The sequence below is a fragment of the Liolophura sinensis genome, chromosome 1 (genome assembly GCF_032854445.1).
Source record: "Liolophura sinensis isolate JHLJ2023 chromosome 1, CUHK_Ljap_v2, whole genome shotgun sequence".
In the NCBI taxonomy this organism is placed as follows: Eukaryota; Metazoa; Mollusca; class Polyplacophora; order Chitonida; family Chitonidae; genus Liolophura; species Liolophura sinensis.
This window is the reverse complement of record NC_088295.1, coordinates 37272246-37291938: the sequence shown is the minus strand read 5'-3', so window position 1 is coordinate 37291938 and position 19693 is coordinate 37272246. Positions and strand designations below refer to the sequence as shown.

At 38.5% G+C, this 19693-nt stretch overlaps 1 protein-coding gene across 1 annotated transcript in view; it reads left to right on the top strand.

Annotated features, from left to right (window-relative positions):
• Positions 1-19693, top strand: part of LOC135481900 (complement C3-like) — a 36317-nt gene that overhangs the window by 3922 nt on the left and 12702 nt on the right. The window contains 26 exon segments of the mRNA XM_064761674.1: positions 125-291; positions 745-957; positions 1370-1440; positions 1932-2060; positions 2312-2354; positions 2903-2993; positions 4539-4629; positions 4956-5192; positions 5666-5845; positions 6729-6920; positions 7182-7385; positions 7705-7854; positions 8376-8450; positions 8784-8886; positions 9561-9734; positions 10193-10325; positions 11433-11532; positions 11534-11662; positions 12223-12432; positions 13431-13527; positions 14357-14452; positions 15756-15944; positions 16997-17072; positions 17776-17932; positions 19031-19105; positions 19264-19432. Coding sequence (XP_064617744.1) covers positions 125-291; positions 745-957; positions 1370-1440; positions 1932-2060; positions 2312-2354; positions 2903-2993; positions 4539-4629; positions 4956-5192; positions 5666-5845; positions 6729-6920; positions 7182-7385; positions 7705-7854; positions 8376-8450; positions 8784-8886; positions 9561-9734; positions 10193-10325; positions 11433-11532; positions 11534-11662; positions 12223-12432; positions 13431-13527; positions 14357-14452; positions 15756-15944; positions 16997-17072; positions 17776-17932; positions 19031-19105; positions 19264-19432 — 3551 coding nt within the window.

The following is a 19693-nucleotide window of genomic DNA, read 5'->3' as shown; positions in this document are numbered from 1 at the left end:
GCAATTTCTGTTTGGACCATGCATATCATGAATGATGATGACTTCAATAATCGGAAAACCGTTGTAGTAACTTGCGAAATTTTGAGCTTGCAAGTGCATGATACCCTTTCCTTTTGTCTTCCAGCCCAACTGTTTTTGCAGTTGGTCCAAATGTTTTCCGAATTGATGCAGAAGAGACAGTGTCGCTGGTGTCGTTCAAACTGGAAAAACCGATACAAGTGTCCGTATTTCTACAGGACCATCCTCACCGCAAAAAAACCTATTCCGAAAAGACGGTTAGCTTGGAGCCATGTAAGTTACCTGTCAGTGACATTCACATTATTTCATCTTTATTGTGCATATATACTTAGGTGTACGTCAGATTTACTTAACGGTTTTATAGGCCGTTTGCACAGAACGGAAAAGTATTTCACTTACACAGGAGAATATGGGTTTATTTACCGGCATAGAACCCACAGTACGAAGTAGCTTTATACCAATGACCTAATGTAATGTAGCGGCCGGTTCGGCGACTGCTAAATTCGAGTGCGTAAAGGCATTTATGGGGGAGTCTTCTATATCGATTTGTCATTAAGACATTTTCATAATCATGAACTGCGGTATCTCATGTTTTAGAAACAGCAGGGGTTAGGGTTAGGATTGGGGATAAGTGATCATGACAATATAAGAGAAAAACAAAAACAAAACAGGCATACGAAAAAGGATATTTAATAAATCAGACATAACCTTATTCCCTCTCTACAGACAAACCTCAAACAGTCAAGTTGAAGATTTCCAGCTCTGATTTATCGGACGAGAAAGTGATAGAGGAAGGGAAGTCCCGGTATCTGTACCTTGTGGTCCAGTCCAACGATGCAACGTTTAAATTCAAAAAAGAGTCTGTTCTCCTTGTTGAACCATCAAGCGGCCATGTTTTCATTCAGACCGACAAGCCGATATACAGCCCAAGACAAACAGGTCAGTGGACATCAACACTGACGGCTATACACGTCTCAGACCATCGTGACTACATACGACCAAAACACCGTCAACCTGAGCTAAAACCATTATCCTTAATTAAATTATGTTCAATCCACTTTAACTGGAACAGATTTTTTCCACAATAACCGTTGGAATGCAAGTGCAGTTATACTGTCTCGCTTATTTCGAGATCTCGCGCAGAGAAATTAACTTGAATACCCAAAACAACCTTTGGCACTCTCCATGGCGTTTTACTTCCTAAAAACGTACATAAGAAGTCGTATATCAGATGGAACTTGGAACAGCTTTTTTTTTTGCTTTACAGAGCAGCTAACATTTTCAGCATTAGTATAGCTTAAGAAATGATTAAAAATAATAATATTGTTTATGATCAATTTTCTCTTTCTAGTGTACATCCGTGTATTGCCTGTCGACCAACAACTTATGCTAACGAACATACCCGTTCGTCTAGAAATCCTTGTAAGCATATCTCATGGCTGAGTATATATTCAGCAAACTTCTTCTGGTTATATTTTATACCACCAGCAATTTGCAAATGTCGACATTGAATTCTAATGTGATATTACTGGTTTGAAAGCTTGCCAGCCGTTAGTCTCAGTTGGTTTTCGTCTGTTACAAATAAAAATTTATTTAAATTTAGCTAAGCCTGTTAAGTAATCTCTTCCTTCTTATGCTGATATGTGTATAAATAAGATATTGTTGGTTTTTTGGTGATTGTTGCTTTAAATGAAAGGTATCTTCTGGACAGCTGTTGTATGTATTGATCCCTCAGTCAAATTCAAGTACCATTAGGACAAAAGTTTGTGAAGATATGTCAACTCGGCACACTTTCACAAAACTTAGCAAATCGACTTTTCGTAACTTTTCTGGTCCAAAAAGTACAAGAAATTTTTCTGAAAGTTACCTCTGAAGCCATAGCCCTCAACTTACACATTTTGTTACATTTCCAGAATCCTCAGGAGGTTGTCGTTGAGAGGCGAGGATTCAGGCAGAAAAATGGCTTTATAAGCCACACACATGATATCATAGATCGCCCATTATTCGGCAACTGGACTATCAGGGCGTCATACGGAAAGGATGTGAGTGACAAGTTTATTTATCACTGAAACTTATTTTGGAATTCGTCACACACGGTTGATAATGAAGGTTGTATTCATCGCGGGTTGTACTGTTTAAACAGAAGAAAAAGGCATTGCCAATTGTTATTGCTTCGCATTATAATGGACAGTTCCATTCACACGTGTTTATGAATTTTTCTGTCATTTATTTCTTTTGTTATTTATCACACGGGCGTTTTATTTTCACTAATTATCTTCATATTTTCATTTAGAACAAATCCAGCAACAGTGTACAGTTCGAGATTAGAGAATATTGTAAGTAGTATGTTACTTCTGGCAACTGTTGTCTCCCTTGTAACGTTACTTACATAGCTGTATGTGCTATCACTCGTTACGAGGCCTCCATGAGAAAGCTTGGTCACGGAAAGTTAGATGTAAATGTAAGCCCTGCTGACATAACTGAATCAAAATTCATTTAAATTTTCCCTTTGAAACACTATGCTGTCTTTTAAAACATTTTTGTTCTTTTTTATGGTTTGTCTTTTACGCGAAGATTTTCAGTATTTTTGAACTGTCCAAGTCATAGAAAAGATTATGCTACCACTCTAAACACAGTCATTATCAACACGGGTGATACAGTCTATGTTACCACTCTTATGCCTCTGTGTGTACCAAACAATGTACTTTCGGTCTCAGGTCTTATTCGTATTGCTTAACTTATGCGTACAGCACATATGCATTTGATTTAATTAATGTAGAGTGCATGTATAAGTTTGAAATAAAAATTTTAATGGTATGTCACATACTCTTTGGTATTTTATCTCCTTATCTCTTTAATTTCAATTAAATTAATTTTATTACAGTGTTACCAATGTTTGAGGTTAAAGTTAAGCCTCATCTGTCTAACTTTATATTGCCCGAGACGCAAGAACTACAGGGAAGTGTTACAGCCAGGTAAGATATGTCCATTGTTGTTTCATACATGCTACCTTACAGCATTCAAACAGCAGTAGCTAATGTCTTTATGTTATCTACATACACCAGTCTACTTAATGCAGCTTAACATTTGATATATTCACATCGAACACTTGTGATATCTTCACGATGCCTCTTGAAACACCAACGAATGTCGGTAGTTATTTATAATATCATTGTCAAGTAATCTGAGGCATAGGAAAAAGTTTCAGTCGAACTCACTGAGACACTGAATTAAAGCGAGGTAGTGGGATAAGTTGAGAAAAATATTACTTCCCTTGACTTGTTTTGAAACGTTTATTTGGACCTATTTGACGGATCTTTTCAACCATATGCTGTCGCAGTTTAGAGATCTGGCTATTAACAGGTAACGAAATCAGAAGGCGTTTGTTTACATCCTTCACGGCCGACTGTCGACTTGTCTTGACAAGGGAATTTCCCGATCGCCTGAATTTCCAGGGGTGAGCGGAGCCTAAAGACTTTCGCTCAGGAGAGCTGTCTTCTGAAAGTTCTAGATCCCATTGATAGATACTCTTGCCGCATTGTCCGTTTACCAATAGTTTTCAATTAGAAGTAATTATAAGACGAAATTAACGTAAGGCATTCAACTTAACTCAGAGGAAACGATTGCTGTCATCGGAAATCGCGACACTGACAGGGCCGTTGATGCTCAACTTACTGGAGTAATTTTTTACTTATGTGTTGAAGAAAAACTTTTGGGCTTACTGGGAAATTTCAGTTTTAAGTGCATTTAATATTTCCTTCTCTCTTTTCTATACTTCCTTCTCTCAATCTCAACTTATCCCTCTCTCTATCCTGCATGCGTTTTCTCTTCTTCTTTCTCGCAGACTCACTCGCATTTTCTCTCCTATATCCTTTCTCTTCTACCGGCACTTTAACTGACAGCTATTGCGTCTCATGACCACAAGACCACATTTTCGAATAGACCCGAATCTGTCATCGGGAGCGGTCGGGGACTGGATATAAACACGCTGTCGCCTGGAAAATTCGGCTGAAACTTTGGAGCCTTACTACATGAATATGGAACATAATTGAAAGCTGTAATTTTGCACATGAGCTTTTGCTCAACGAACTCACATTGTGAAGTTTAGAGTTTCAAATCTCGCTTTAAACTTAAGCCAGCATCTGATCACCCTCAGGTGGGGGTGGGGCCGGTTTGCTTCTCAGTCCAGTAACAGTCACTGTTAACACAGATTCGTTAGGTTTCATTGATGTCCACTGATATTAATGGTCAGTTTGGTTTTATGCACTCTCAACTAATACTACCACTCAGTAATATTTGCCAAAAATGTAGTCAAAGTAAGGTACAGGGGCCAGTTTCACAAAGCGGCGTACAACATTTTTATCGTACATTTGTTATGCGATATTTTGTGCTTCACTATTACCGTACCGTTGTCTTATATGTGCGATTATCGTAAATGTACGACACCTTTGTGAAACTGGGCCCTGCAAAAGCGTTCCTCAAAACGTTGTAGGCCTACAGGTGGATTCATTTTGTTACAGATATGTATTCGGAAAGCCAGTGAAGGGGTTTGTCGTTCTTACCATTTCTGTAGACTTTCTCGGAAAACTCACCACTCCTTGGAACCTTAAATAAAAACGTAAGTCCCTCTCCACTTTCAGTGGTCTGATTCAGTAAACTAAACAGTGAAGATTGTATACGAACTAAATTCTTCAGGCAATATGCCGTTGTAGGCGACACAACAGCTGATATATACATATGGTAGTATAAATTATGTTTGGTAATATTCTTTGTTAAATGGCGAATTAAGAAAAGTTTTTAAGGCTAATGTGATTCTTCGTTTTATGTATGTATCTTTCCGGCTTTTTGTTGTTGTTGTGTTTTGATTGGTTTTTTTTGTTTTGTTTTGTTTTGTTTTTCTTTGACTATTTTTGACTTTCGGACATTCATTTCTTCAGCTTGAAGAGGGAGAGGCACACTTTAATTTGAAAATTGACGATCTGCTACAACCACTGGGAGTGGACGGCCATCCGGACGGGGGAAGATTGGTGATGCGCGCTGACGTCACCGAACGCGCCACTTTCCAAACAGAGACGGAAGAAGACCGTTCCTGTGTATTTGTCCGCTCACCATTTGTCCTCTCGCTCACCAGATCATCCAGCTACATGAAACCTGGTCTCTTCTACAACGTCAGAGTATGTCACGCTCCATAACTATACAATCTTTTCAACAGTTGAACTTAAATGATATCAATTTATTTGTGCTATACTTTTTCTCGAAAACTTTCAAACTAAATGCAGGATATGTTGACAATATCACACGACAGAGAGACTAAGGACTCCTTGCATTTATATGGCTTCTTAAACCTCCAAATGGTGTAGACTCAAAAATAGTAATAATTCAGTATTGAAATAGTTGGGAATTTTTTTTTAATTTACAAGAAACATATGCACACAAATAAAACATGTCCCCTAATAAATGAAGATTCTAAATTACTAAATTACTAAACTGTCTGAAACTACATTGCTCTCTGCTGTTATAGAAAACTATTGATATTGTTGTTCTAATAAAAACATGTACAGCAATTTGAGTTACCATCCTTTCAAGCAAATTCTGTATAATATTACAAAATGAGCATTAAAAAGTACAAAGATGCCCTGTTTTGCAGATTGATGCGCGGTATTTTGGCGGAGGAGTAGTCAGCGACTTACCTGTAAAGGTTAAAACGGAGGAGAGGGACGGTCAGCGCGTGATAAGGTCAGATGTGCAAGAAATCAAGCTTAACGCTGCTGGACAGGGTAAATTACAGGTCGATTTGCTCAGGAACAGCGAGGCGTTGGACATAACAGTAGGTTGAATACTGGAAGATCCATAACTGTCTGTGTATACATTAGTTTAGTAATAACATGTCTCGCCATGTTCGGGATACACAAATGACGTCGCTTTCCTTCAGGAACTTCAAAAGTTCACAAACGTTCCGCACCTCAATTTTTTTCCATCGCCCGTATATTCTAAATAAGTTTTTGTGTAACTTTTCGCGGAGGCCCAGATATAATAAATGTAATCAGATATAGTTGTCCAAAATTTCTGACAAGTCACATCGTACAGTAGAACATTCTAGACTTCCACGCTACCACTGATGTTGGATTTGACTGAGGAAGCCGGATAAGGCCATCGTCGTACAATCGCCTGGCGATGGCACGAAGCGATGCTACAATGATGCGAAGCTATGGCACGATGGCACGAAGCGATGCTACAATGATGCGAAGCTATGGCACGATGGCACAAAGCGATGGCACGATGGTTCGACGATGGCCTTATCCGACTTCAATAGTGAACACCACATAAGTGATGTATTTTATTGCAGGAAGTGATGTATTTTATTGCAGGAGTAGACAAAAATGTTAGCATTTGATTAGTTTTGAACCCTGGCACAAGACGTCATGGACATCGGCGAGGGCTATCCCCAATTTCACACCAGACGCTATATGTAGTAATTCCTATACTCAAAATCGTTTGAATCTCGCTGTCTGCCACCTGCTGCCTTTTAACGTCTTAGCGACGCATAAAGATCTTGCGCCACACTTCATAGTTAGTAAAGGACTTAAACTAACATAATGTGAAGGCTGCCTCGCTGTCCATACCTCAGCTATATTTTAGCCTACATTTATACCTTACTAAGCCGGAGAGCATTTTATCAAGTGTAATTTAGCGTATTCAAATGTCTTCAGGTAAAATCAAACGACGAGCAATATCCAGACGAGAGTCAGGCTAGCATTGTTCATACGGTAAGGAGATATGCCTCGCCGTCCAACAGTTACCTTATTGTTCGAGTGAACCAGGACGTTGTTCAAGTAGACCAACCCTTGAAAATAGAGATGTTTGCCACGAAGATAGACGATATCTCAACGCTTAATATTCTGGTGAGTTTCTCACAGTTTTATAATAATTTAATATCAAAGCACTTGTGCCCCGTATGACGCTTTCGTATGATCAACAAATTTTTTCATTTATAACTCATGAGAAACTTAGTATGGATCTCCTTGCAAAATAAAATGGACAAAGATGTATTTGCACAGACCATTGCTTTGGCACAGATTAAGGGAACGTTTCCACAATATGTCCCAGAATGTTCAGTTAATATTCAGAATGTTAAAGATATAAAAGTTATCCATTCGTTTCAGCTCTTATCTCGCGGTCACGTGGTACACGCTGTGACGTTAAACCGTGACGTCGGTCTAGTGACGACAACCACTGTCACTGTGACGCCTGCAATGGTACCGTCCATCAGAGTCTTAGCTTATTACATCAACAGCAGGGGCGGCGGGGGACCTGAAGTTGTGGCGGACTCCGTTTTGATAGATGTCGAAGACAGCTGCTCCAAGGAGGTATATACACAAACCAGAGCGGCTTGACAAATGATTGGAACCGATAATGCTGTTTTCTGTACACCCCAGTAAAATTGACACTGAAAATTGGGCTAAAAATTCCATTGATATTCTTTCGTATGAGTAATACAACTCCATCACGAAATGTTCAGATACTCATGTCACGCTGAGAAGAATACACCTTGTATGACACTGCAGGTGTCACTCACAAATACTACCGAGAACTCTCTCTTGAATGATTTTACAGCCCTGTTTATGCGTCATGCATGAACAACTTATGAGTTATTATTAATGATGATGATGGAATTTTTCCTTTCAGGTTGTTATCACTTCAAATCAGGAGGAATATGAGCCGGGCAGTAACGGTGTAATAACATTACGGGGCGAACCTGATACTCTAGTAGGTCTGTCAATGGTGGACTCGGCGGTGTTCCTTCTCAATGACAGACACATTCTCTCACGTAAAAAGGTAAACGACTTAAACAGAAACAAACTTGCATTTATTTGCCATTTTTTCTGAAAACATAAGGGAAACACCGAATATGAGACTCCATTTTGCACGGTAATACTATAACAGCAGAAAGGAAAATCATCATAGGGAAAGTTAGATGTGATCGATATCTGCTGTGATAACGTATAATATGTGTATCAACTTAGCTGTGATGTGATTACAGTGGTTAAATCAATAGGCCATCATGCACAGGTCAGATAAAAATTTGTTTTGATTTGACTTCTTTTGAACAGTCTATGCCATTTCTAATAACAAGCAATGCTTTTAAGTGAGGATTGTCGTGTACAAAATTCTTCTGACCAGGCCTGGCATGCCATACATCTAGTATCACAAGAAGATTCGGGATACCACTCCACCATCGAGCTGCTGAGCACAGTCAAGACAGCACAAATATCGATAGTGAAATCACCTCACGAAGTCTAACTGAAATATTTACAGAACTACCCAATTAATGGCAATGTATTGTTTTTTCTCGGTAGATGTTTGACACGCTTGAAACCTTTGATCTGGGTTGTGGGCCGGGAGGAGGAAAGAATGGAGCTGACGTGTTCTTCGTATGTCATTTTTTCGTAAATCATTTGATATGTTTAATTTGCCACGCACAGACTTTGGTATACATGTTTTTTGTGAACTAAAAATAAAGCTTATTACTACAAATATACATGTAGAAACAAACTGAATAGACACGAACTAAGGAGAGCACAACTATGAGGACAAAATGAGGACAAATCCAATGGTTTAAAAACTGATAGCCTTTTTTTATTTTGAGCTGAAAGTCTCTATTAAGAGGACGGGTCAGTCTTTACATTGTCAAGAGAATGTGTGGTTTCAATAGTGGGGATATGGTTAAAATGTCAACCACAGAAGAAAGGATTTTTTCATTACAGGAGACCGGCTTGAGCGTTGTCTCAACAACGGCATTTACCAATGTGGTTAGAGACTCGAGGGAATGTAGAAATCCAGCTCATAACAGGAGGCGACGTGAAGCAGGTATATATGGATAACTCAGCTTTATTACGTTTCAAGATACAAAATGTAGTAAAATAAAATCAGTTTCTGTCAAGAAATAAACTGATTGAAAACTGTGTAAAACACCAACAAACAGTAAGGTTTAAGTTATGTAGGTATATTTTAATACTGAGTATAAGGGAATTAGCTAGAAATTATTACAAGACAGAATGTGTTCGTACAATCCATAACTCGTATGGTTATGGTTTGGAAATTTCCCGTGCAATTTTTACATGCTGTGTAGTACATTTAAACTTGAATGTGAATGAAAATTTGAGAGAGATTTGTCATCACACGTTCACAAGAGAAGGAGGAAAAGTTATTGTTGAATAAAGCCCCTTCAACTAGTAGTATAACTTTGGTCAATACTCTAAAAATATTATCTGTTCCAATTACCAGAAAGTCTGGCAGTGCAGCACATTATTCTATTAAATATAGCAAACATATTGTATTAAGGCAACGTGAACATTATATTAGATTAACTGAATATTATGTTGACCACGACACAGTATTATTTCATAATAGCAGAGTACATCCTAGCATGAGTCAGACAACAGACTTTATGTTACAATTAAAAGATCATTTTTGGAGTGCACCTCTTGATATATTAAATGTATTGTACTATTCAAACCTTTGTTGCGTTGGTCACATTTCAGAAGTGCCAAAAGCGGAGATCCACGAGTTCATGTGCTGCAGAGAGGGTCTTCTCGTGCTGAATGAAACTACGTGTTACAAGAGAGCTAATGAGCTAGTCAACGCTACCAATCTCTGCAAACAGAAGTTCTATGAATGCTGTAAGAAAGGCGCTTGCCGGAAACAGAAAGACGGATGTGAGTAAATCAGACCCTGTGGCCATATATGGTCATCTTACAATCCCGGACACTGTTATAACACAAAGTAGCATACAACTGTATGTATTCTTGGGGGTACTAAGTAATTTTTCAGTCATATGACGACGATATAAAGTAATAAATTGTGTGAAAAGTATAAAACTAACAATCTGAAATAATCATGCATGTACAAGTGTGTTGCAATGAGGAACACATACTTGTCCTTTTCAAACTTTTTTAACTGTACAGTCGATTTTAATGTCGAATCGACAAAGTTCGTTTTCGCTGTTCGACTCCGGAACCTCTAGTATGCACCACAAGCTTGGCACCAATCGGGACGTCTAGCCAATGAAAAAATAAATATCAAGTTGTTACCACGTTATATCGTTTGGATATAGGACATATTATGGCTATGCTGACGTGTGCTGTGATGTGTTTTTATTGGATTGTCTCCTTAGGTTCAAGGACGGGTAGAGTTGGAGAAGCGGCAGGACTTATCTTCCCCAACATGTTCGATATACCAGACAACGTTGATGTTCCAGTCCGAGCCAACTTTCCAGAGTCCACTTTCTTTGAGAACTACAAAATAGGGCAAGTAGAAAGATTTATATTTACTGTGTGGCAAGGGCCAACTCGACAAGATTTCTAACAAATTTCTTCCAAATAGAATGTGCTCTTACAGTTTCAGCTACCATTTTTAACCCAGCAGTCTTGGCCATTGCAGTTTTCTGATCATTAAGATCATTGCGTAGAGAAACTTTTGCCACTTGAGCAGTAAAACTCTCTTCAAGACCTAGCCCCGAAAGACTCCAACTCCTTTTCTTATACTGGCCTAGAGTCGTTGGAGTTTCCACGCTAAAGGTGTTAATTTCGTACTCAACGAATGTCTAGGCCAATTTTCTCTGTTATCGAATATAGGTCTACTGCAATTAAAAGACATGAACCTAAAGATCTACTTTCCGCACCCACCGAACCGCCACCGCTACCGCAACCATATGTTACTACTCGCTTTAGAATGGATTTATTACTGGCATGAAGGCTTCCACTGCAGACACTCCTCGGTCACTGCCGCCATCTTGAGCAGCTACGCGCATATCCCGCTTCATAGTCGAGGAGTGGGATTTTTTCTTCAGCTCTTATAATGACGTTTGCCCTACAAGCAAACTGGCAGTCATGAGCAGACTTTGATAAACACTGTAAACATAGCACGCCATGTGATAAGCCCTAGACAACATCTTTTGGAAATTATTGTTTAATGTTGCTGGTTTCATTTTTGTTATTTTACGTGGGCGGAGCAGTTAATGTTACTGTAAATATTGGTAGCGTATAGACAGTCATACGTGAATTGTTTCAAATACATTTTCACTGCTGTTGAAGCCGAGGACATTATATTATGACTGGTATTTGGTTATGAACAACACATATATGTGGTAAATAGACAGCATAGTTATTAGCCACCAAATCCCCTACTGTATATGACGAAAGTCATAGTAATTCAGGAGGTCATTACATTTCTGCCTACAGTGTTATACTACAGAACAACTTGACACGGAATCTTCCTGCTAGGTTTATTTACCGTTTCCACATGACAGTTTTACTTGAAAGGTTCGGAGAATGAGCTCGGAAAATGTTGCTTTTGATGAGTCTATTTGTGAATAACGATCCCGTGTCTAATTTCCATTTGCTGTGTTCTCTCAGACCTGCCGGAGAGAAGCGTTTACAACTCACTTTACCGAGTTCAATTACAAAATGGATGGTCCAAGGTATCAGCGTCTCACCCTCGTCCGGCATGTGTGTTTGCCAATCCTAAAAATATCACCGTCTTCAAAACTTTCTTTCTCGATGTCCGTTTACCAGTAAAGGCTGTACGCGGAGAACAACTGGAGGTCCAGGTCACTGTTTATAACTTCGGAATTCAAGACGTTCGTGTGAGTTGTTTCCCTTGACTGTATTTATGGTTTAACTGTAGGATTAAAAGCGTACGTGGGCATAATTAACATTTAAACGAGAATTTATTGATATTGATAAATAATTAATTGATGAATGATTTACAGATATCGATAAATAATCTGTCGGTACTTGGCAGGGATTTATTGGTAGCGTTAAATGATTTATTTGAATTATTGGTCATTTCGTCACTTATGTATATTCATATACAGCTTATAGGACGCTTAATCTCGACATAGCAAAAAATCGGTTGGTTATTAATGAAATTATGGGTTCAGCTGTTGTTGGATAATTATAGAATAGTTTAAGTATGATTTATGCATAAATTTCGGAAGGAAAGATAAATGTGATCTGGATGCTTGATATGTTTCTCGGTGTAGATAGGACACGAGAATAGTTCAGTGTCTTTTGAATAAGAAACAGAAATCAATGGATTGCACAAGAGTAAATCGACAAATCGTAAGAACGAATATAACATAAGATAATGGTCACACATTTTTGTCCAGGCTGTGTTTAACATACAGGTTTGATATTTCGCCAGGCCGTGGTGTATTTGTACGGTGTTACGGGGCTTTGCTCAGCGGCTCGAGCCGGAGAGCGGACACCACCCCGTAGAATGTTGGTGCCCAAAAACGACGCCGTGTCCACGTCCTATCCAATTGTACCCTTGGAAAACCGACAGTACAAAATTAAAGTCGTTGCTTACTCCATATTGGCCAACGATGCCGTAGAAAAAGTCTTATACGTAGTGGTAAGTTTGACGAAATTTATAAAAATTGTTTAGTTACATTAATTTAAAAAAAAAATACAGGTGATACACTGAGCAACAGTTTACTATGCAGGTGCAGTTTAGCATTACTATACAACATCAGTCTAGTAATACTATACAACATCAGTCTAGCATTACTATACAACATTAGTCTAGTATTACTATACAGTATCATTTTAGTATTACTATACAACATCAGTCCAGTATTACTATACACCAGTTTAGTATTACCATACAACATCTGTATTACTATACAACAACAGCTTATTATTACTATATAACATCAGCCTAGTATTAGTATACATCATCTGGTGATATCTAGTATTACTATACATCAGCCTGGTGTTAGTATACAACATCAGTCTGGCATTACCATAAAACATCTGTCCAGAATTACTATATAGCATTTGTCTAGTATTACTATACAACAACAGCGTAGTATTACTATATTACAAGAGCATAGTATTACTATACAGGATCAGGCTAATATTAGTATACAACACCTGTCTGGTATTACTATACAACATTAGCCTAGTATTACTTTACAACACCTGTCTAGTATTACTATACAACAACAGCCTAGTATTACTTTACAACACCTGTCTGGTATTACTATACAACATTAGCCTAGTATTACTTTACAACACCTGTCTAGTATTACTATACAACAACAGCATAGTATTACTTTACAACACCTGTCTGGTATTACTATACAACATTAGCCTAGTATTACTTTACAACACCTGTCTAGTATTACTATACAACAACAGCATAGTATTACTATACAGCAACATCCTAGTATTAGTATACAACATCTTTTTTTTCAGTTGGAGTCATGTGAGGACTTACTTTTATTAACATACTCCTTTGGAGGGTTTGTGCCCGTTTTAGGGAATTCTCCACGAGAAGGCAAATCTCTTCAGATTGATTCCTTCAAACTAGCTCCTTGTTAACTGTTTAGTTTTTGTTTTGCCTTGCAGCCGGAGGGTAAGCGGGTTGAGAAGCCTTACACCATCCCTCTGGATCCACAAGGGAGACTAAAAGCAGAAGAACCCCAGCCAGGAGTGCAAAATGACCGTAAGACTAAAACACTAACCGCAAACGGCATAAAGTGGTGCTGGTACACGTTCATTTTTGTGATTATTGTTTGAGACCATACTTAACCGGCAAACTTTCCCACGTGTTCTTGGGAGTAAAAATGTCTCCTTCGAACTTCAGCAAGAAGGAACCATTGACGACTCTTGGCACCAATGCCTCGAGAACAGCGGAAGCTTCACAGACTGGCGTTGAACTCATGTGTCACGAAAACCAAGCGACTAAAAGACAAGCACTTAATTAAATATCTCCTTCACGTGCTGCTCGTACTCTCGTATAAGTGAAAATTCATCTTTGCTTTTGGCGTTAAACAACAGTCAGATAAATAAACGAGACAGGAGACTGTTTGATTGAGATCTATAAATAGTTCCATGTATGGACCGTTATCAAACGTGGGCATGAGGCTTCTGTGGCCAAGTAGTTAGCTTGCTAGGGGGAGCACATTAACTTAAGAGCTTCTCACCAATGGGGTTGCGGTAAGTTCAAATCCAACTCATGCTTGCCAATCCGGTCACATGTGGGAAGGTGCATTTGCAATTAACCTGCGGCTCTGTCCGATTTCCTCATCATAGTGCTGGACCCCGCCGTAAGAGTGAAGTATTCTACAGCACGGCCAAAACACAAATCAAATAAATAAATCAACGGGGGTTTAAGTAGGTGTACGGGCTTCAAGAGAAGTTTTTGCGTGCTATAGTTACGCATACCTACATGTATTTATTAACAACCCCACGGCAATTATTTATCGTCTCTAGTTTGGGAATTACTGGTGATCATTTTCATAATTTATCGTAGAAACATTCCTACATTTCAGAGCGTTACAACGAACAAGGCAAGACCAGCAAGCTGGAATTAACTATACCCCCCGATATAATCGAAAATACGGCTTCGTGCTCGGCCCACGTAACAGGTATGTCTTGATGTGTAAACATTCCGTACTGAATCTGTATGTCTGTCCTTCGATTTTTCCCACAACAATTCATCCGATCAAATTCATTCTTGTCGGGTGTCTTATTGATTTTTCAGAGGAGTTCGTTATCGAATTTAGGCAATAAAAATCATATTTAATTAAGCAATGGTGATGTCAGAATCTATCAAAAAGGAACAGCATTGGAGTTTCTGCACAAACCCCGTATCCTTCAGATCGCCAACAGGGCTTACTGACATTAAAACAGATTCGCACGTATTTTTTCATAAGGAAAGCAGTTTTTCAATTGACACGGCTGCAGTAACATTCACTAACATGAAATCACCACTGTCGGATATCTATTCAACATGAATACATTGTTTGTTATAAGATTTTTTCCATTTCTTGGACTCGGTGTTGGTTATGAGTTTTAGTCGTGATGTGTTATAATTAGATTATTGCCTGATGAGTTGTGTTGTACATGTAACTCAGCTCAGCTCTGCGAGTGAGCAACACATCTAATGAGCATCATGGTCCAAAAATCCAATCATGATCAATCGATCAGTAGAATGTATTATTAAACAATGTTGAATAGTCCAGACGCTTGTTGGAATATTCTGGAATCTCCATAAATGCTTAAAAATGATACTTGTTGCTACTTCGCTTGGCGCTCAGCACTGAGAGATTAGACCAAGGAAACATGACTGGTTAACCCGGTGTCAGAATATTGTGACTGAGTGGGATGTCATGTTTGGTGTCTCCGACATGACACTTCAGTGGCGTTGAGCTTTGACGGCATGGACTCGCCCTGCCACAAGAAGACACTAGCTATGTAGGCCTACACGCACCTAATGATTGGTGTATGGCTGAAAAATAGTTAAGTACGTTAAACCCGCAAGTATCCATTCATACATTCTATAACTGCCACGTCTTTTAAACATATGACTAAGAACTACAATACCATACAAGGACATTGACCATGTAATGCAGACTCTAAATATATGTTCAGAGTGTCCTAATTGTTTGTCTTTGGAACAAACAATCTATAAATGTATTGGTATGTTTTTGTCGGAAATTAATTATATAATGGACCAGTTAACTTATATAGAAAAAGTGAAACGTCTATGTCACGTTATGGGTGAACAACTTGCAAATCTACTATTCATAAAATGTTATTATAATTCGTCTCGATGTTAAATTTTAAGGATCACAAAAATAGGATAGAGAAGAAAGTAGCAAACTGTTAGACTAATCATAGTCTTTAAAAAGGTAGATAAAGTTATATGTTTCCTTCATTTCCATGCAGGCAGCGTGATGGGTCATTCGGTGCAGGCAGTGGTTGATGGATTAGAGGGAATGTTGCGTCAACCGACAGGCTGTGGAGAGCAGACGATGATCCGGATGGCACCAACTGTCTACGCTATGACATACCTCACGCACACAAACCCCAACCGGCAGGGAGTCGAGAACAAAGGCTACAAATTCATCGAAGATGGTAAAATATTTTCGATATTTTTTCTATATCGCTAAACGCTCGACACATTACCATCATATGATGGCGCGATCTTAGAGGAGCGGTCTTATTAGTGGATTTGCCTTCTGGGCGATACCCTCTTGAAATTCTCAGGATTATTAACCAAAGTTTGGTGAACCGGATACAGAGAAAAGCACCACACCAAATCTGCTTAAACTTAAAACCTTGCATGTCTACATGAGCTGAGGTAGTGCATATTTAAAATGTGTCGTCCTATATCGTATGACTTGGCGGACACAAGGGATACATGAAAACCTGTTAGCATAGTTTTCGAATTGGGCACACGTGACTATAGCTGAGTGGCAATTGTATCTTGTTAACAAGACTTGAGCTGACAAATGAAAAGCGCATAAGTAGATCAATTCTAAAAACTTCACAACTGGATCGAACAGAAACATTTCTGAAACCTTCTTGAACTCAGGATTATGAATTTTAAAGAATTATCCCCGTTAGTTATCTTAACTATAACCAGTATAATTTATTTTTGCAGAGCGTGCAGATCCGATTCCCGGAATGACTGTTATATTTAACATGATTCAGTCATAGCATAACTAACTAGACCTGTCCGCTTTGACTGTGTCAGATACAAAACTTTCACATTCGCTTTTCAAGTCAGCATATACCGTTTGCTTTATTTTTTACACCGTTTACCTGACGACAGTCAAAATATATGTAAACGCTGGACAAAAAATCATGCTATGTTATTAAGTAAGAGAGTAATGGATTTGCAAAAAGAGCATATGGTTTTGCAAAAATAGAACATGGCTTTGCAAAAATAGTACATGGCTCTGTAAAAACAATCCGTGGTTTTGCAAATGAGGCATATGTGTGGTTTACAAAGAGGGCATGCAAATCTCAAGATCGCTGCTCATCTAGTGTATTAAAACAACATGTGATTTTTTCCAAGTGAAATAGGCCTATAGATCTTCAGATAACCATATTAGTACAGACATAATATGTTATTATTCAGAATCTGCCAGTCTTTAAGATCGATCTCTCGTTTTCATTTTTAGGTTACAATCGGGAACTTAAATATAGAAAAGCTGATGGATCATTTGCGGTTTGGGCTAACCGCCCCTCAAGCACGTGGTAAGATATCCTCAAGCATAGGTCACATATTAGGCTATCCGTGATGTATCCTAAACTAAACAGTGCGCTCGCCCAGAAATAATGGCATCAAATCTCGTGGCGAGAATCATGTGCTCTCTGTTGTTGTGGACTACATGTATAAGGTTGATGTAAGTTATAAAATGTGAAAAGGAAGCATTCGTGTCTTTATATATTTTATTTAATTATCATTTATCGCCATACACACATTTTTTTTCACCTATACAATGGCGGTCGGTTTTATAGCTGGAGAAAACATGTGTGCTTCATGATAAACCACAGATGTTTAGCAAGCTATTGACGAACTTTGTCACGTGTGACGAATACATATGCAGGTCATATTGGTGGAAGACAAATCATCTTCCAGGAATGTTAAACTGCGAGAACGGCCATGCGAATGTTGTGAACAGCATATTGTCCCTAACACTTATTATGCTGTGAGAGCTGGGGAAGTTCCCTCGGCATTACACTTTTGGTTAAAAGTTCTTCCCTTGTTTACAGGTATTTAAGTTTTTCATTTCCACTTCAGAATTTATGAATCTGTACGATTAATTATAGGATATGCCGACCCAATTAGATGTACAGAAGTAGCTTTAGATTTTACTCCCGTCTCCTGTTACGTAGAAGAGCCCAATCAAAAACATTGTATTCATCAAAAAATTCATTCTCACTTCGTATGTTTTAGGCTGACTGCATTTGTTTTGAAAGTATTCTGCCAGTCTCGAGAATTCATCGATATTGATAACAATGTGATATCCACTGGGTTTAACTGGTTGAGCAAGCAACAAACAAAGACCGGACAATACAAGGAAGCTTACAAAGTCCACCATCAAGAAATGATTGTAAGCAGTAAACGTGTGTAAACGTTTATATATTTCACGAAAGATTCCAGATCACATATTGTTTAATAAGACCCTCGCCCAACAAGCGTTTTAAACTCTATCTTACTCCATGCGTATATTGGACTTACAAATAATTAGAGTGCTATTTTGGTTGTTTACTGTAAATAACATGGTACGAAAAGATCCTAAATAGCTGTGTACACGTGACAACCACTCTATAAGGAGCACTGTGGGAGACCCCCGGATTAGACCCGAATCGGGTCATGCCAAAGCCTTTAAAAATAGTACATGTTGCTGCCTCGTTTGGCGCTCAGCACTGCGAGGCTAGAGCAAGGAAACATGACTGGTTGGCCCGGTGTCAGTATGATGTGACTGAGTGGGGTGTCTGGTGTCTTCGGCATGATACTTTAGTCGCGACAGCACTTTGGAGGCATGCCATGCCACAAGAGTCAGCTCGAAATCTTTATAGTAATATCCACTACTGACTAGGAGGAAACAAATTTTAAAAGTGTTGTGAGTTCCAGTTTTGAAAGTTGATTATTGATGGAAGAGAAAGTAGAAACAAGGAGCAAATGAAGATTTTCTTAAAGCTTACAAACCACCGTAACTCATCCCATGTTGATGTTTATCGCCTTTCGTTTGCAAACTTTGTCAAAAATATAAACAAAGAAGAAATTATCATCTTTTTGTGTTATGTGAAGGTAGTAATTTAATTCATTTCTATTCCGAAGCCAATTTAACAAGTATCATCATGAACTGTGAGAGCCGACTAAGCTTTAGACAAATATTTCCTTTGTGAAATGGCCTAGTAAATTATTTTTGTAGCCTGCTTACAGAAGTCGGCTAAACGTCCTTTAGTCAGCTACCTGAGCTACAGAAGTTTTGTGACACGGGCCCCAGAACTTAGCATGTAACACAATACACGCAGTATGTCATCGGCTCGCTTATGTTAATACAACAAAAGGAAAGCTTAATACAGAAATTTGAAGAAATTTCACTTCTTAATTAAAATTTTGCCAACGTTTATGTGTAATTTTATCACAGCTTACTGTATTGTTTTAATCGTTTAATTAATCACGAAGCAAATTCTCTTCGCAGGGGAATGTTAAGGACGGATTAACGCTAACGGCATTCGTGTTAATTGCTCTTAAAGAGTGTTACCCAAGCAAGGCGGTAAGTAAATCAACCGATTATCTGAAAGCAAAACAAAATGTAATAATGTATATTTATTTATTTATTTATTTATTTATTTTAATAATTTTTTTTTATTCTCCAGAATGTTTCTGTCGAATTGCACTGCCAAATGCCTTGCGTTTCATTCACCATTGCAGGATAAGGTCCCGGGGGAGGTCAAGGCCATTGAGTATTTGGAAGGTCAACTAAACAAAGTGGAAAGTCCGTACGCTCTTTCACTGATTACCTACGCCTTGGTGTTAGCGGACAGTAAACAGAAGAACAGAGCTAATGAACTGTTACGGGCCAAAGCTTTCTATGATAAAGGTAGGACTATTTTTATTTTATAGCTGTATTTCATTTAATTAACAGTCATAGCACAATAATCGAGAGTACGACATAAATCCTTTGCCTATTTGACTAGGTAAATGTGTGACTGGATAATGATGACGGTCTGTTAAAGGGACATATTGACGAAAGATATACAGATCTTTTGAGTTGGTTCTGCTAAGTACAAAAAGTACGTATTTGACTCCTAACTAAACGCCATAGCCCTATAACAGGCAAATGAGGCAGCTCACAGATTCC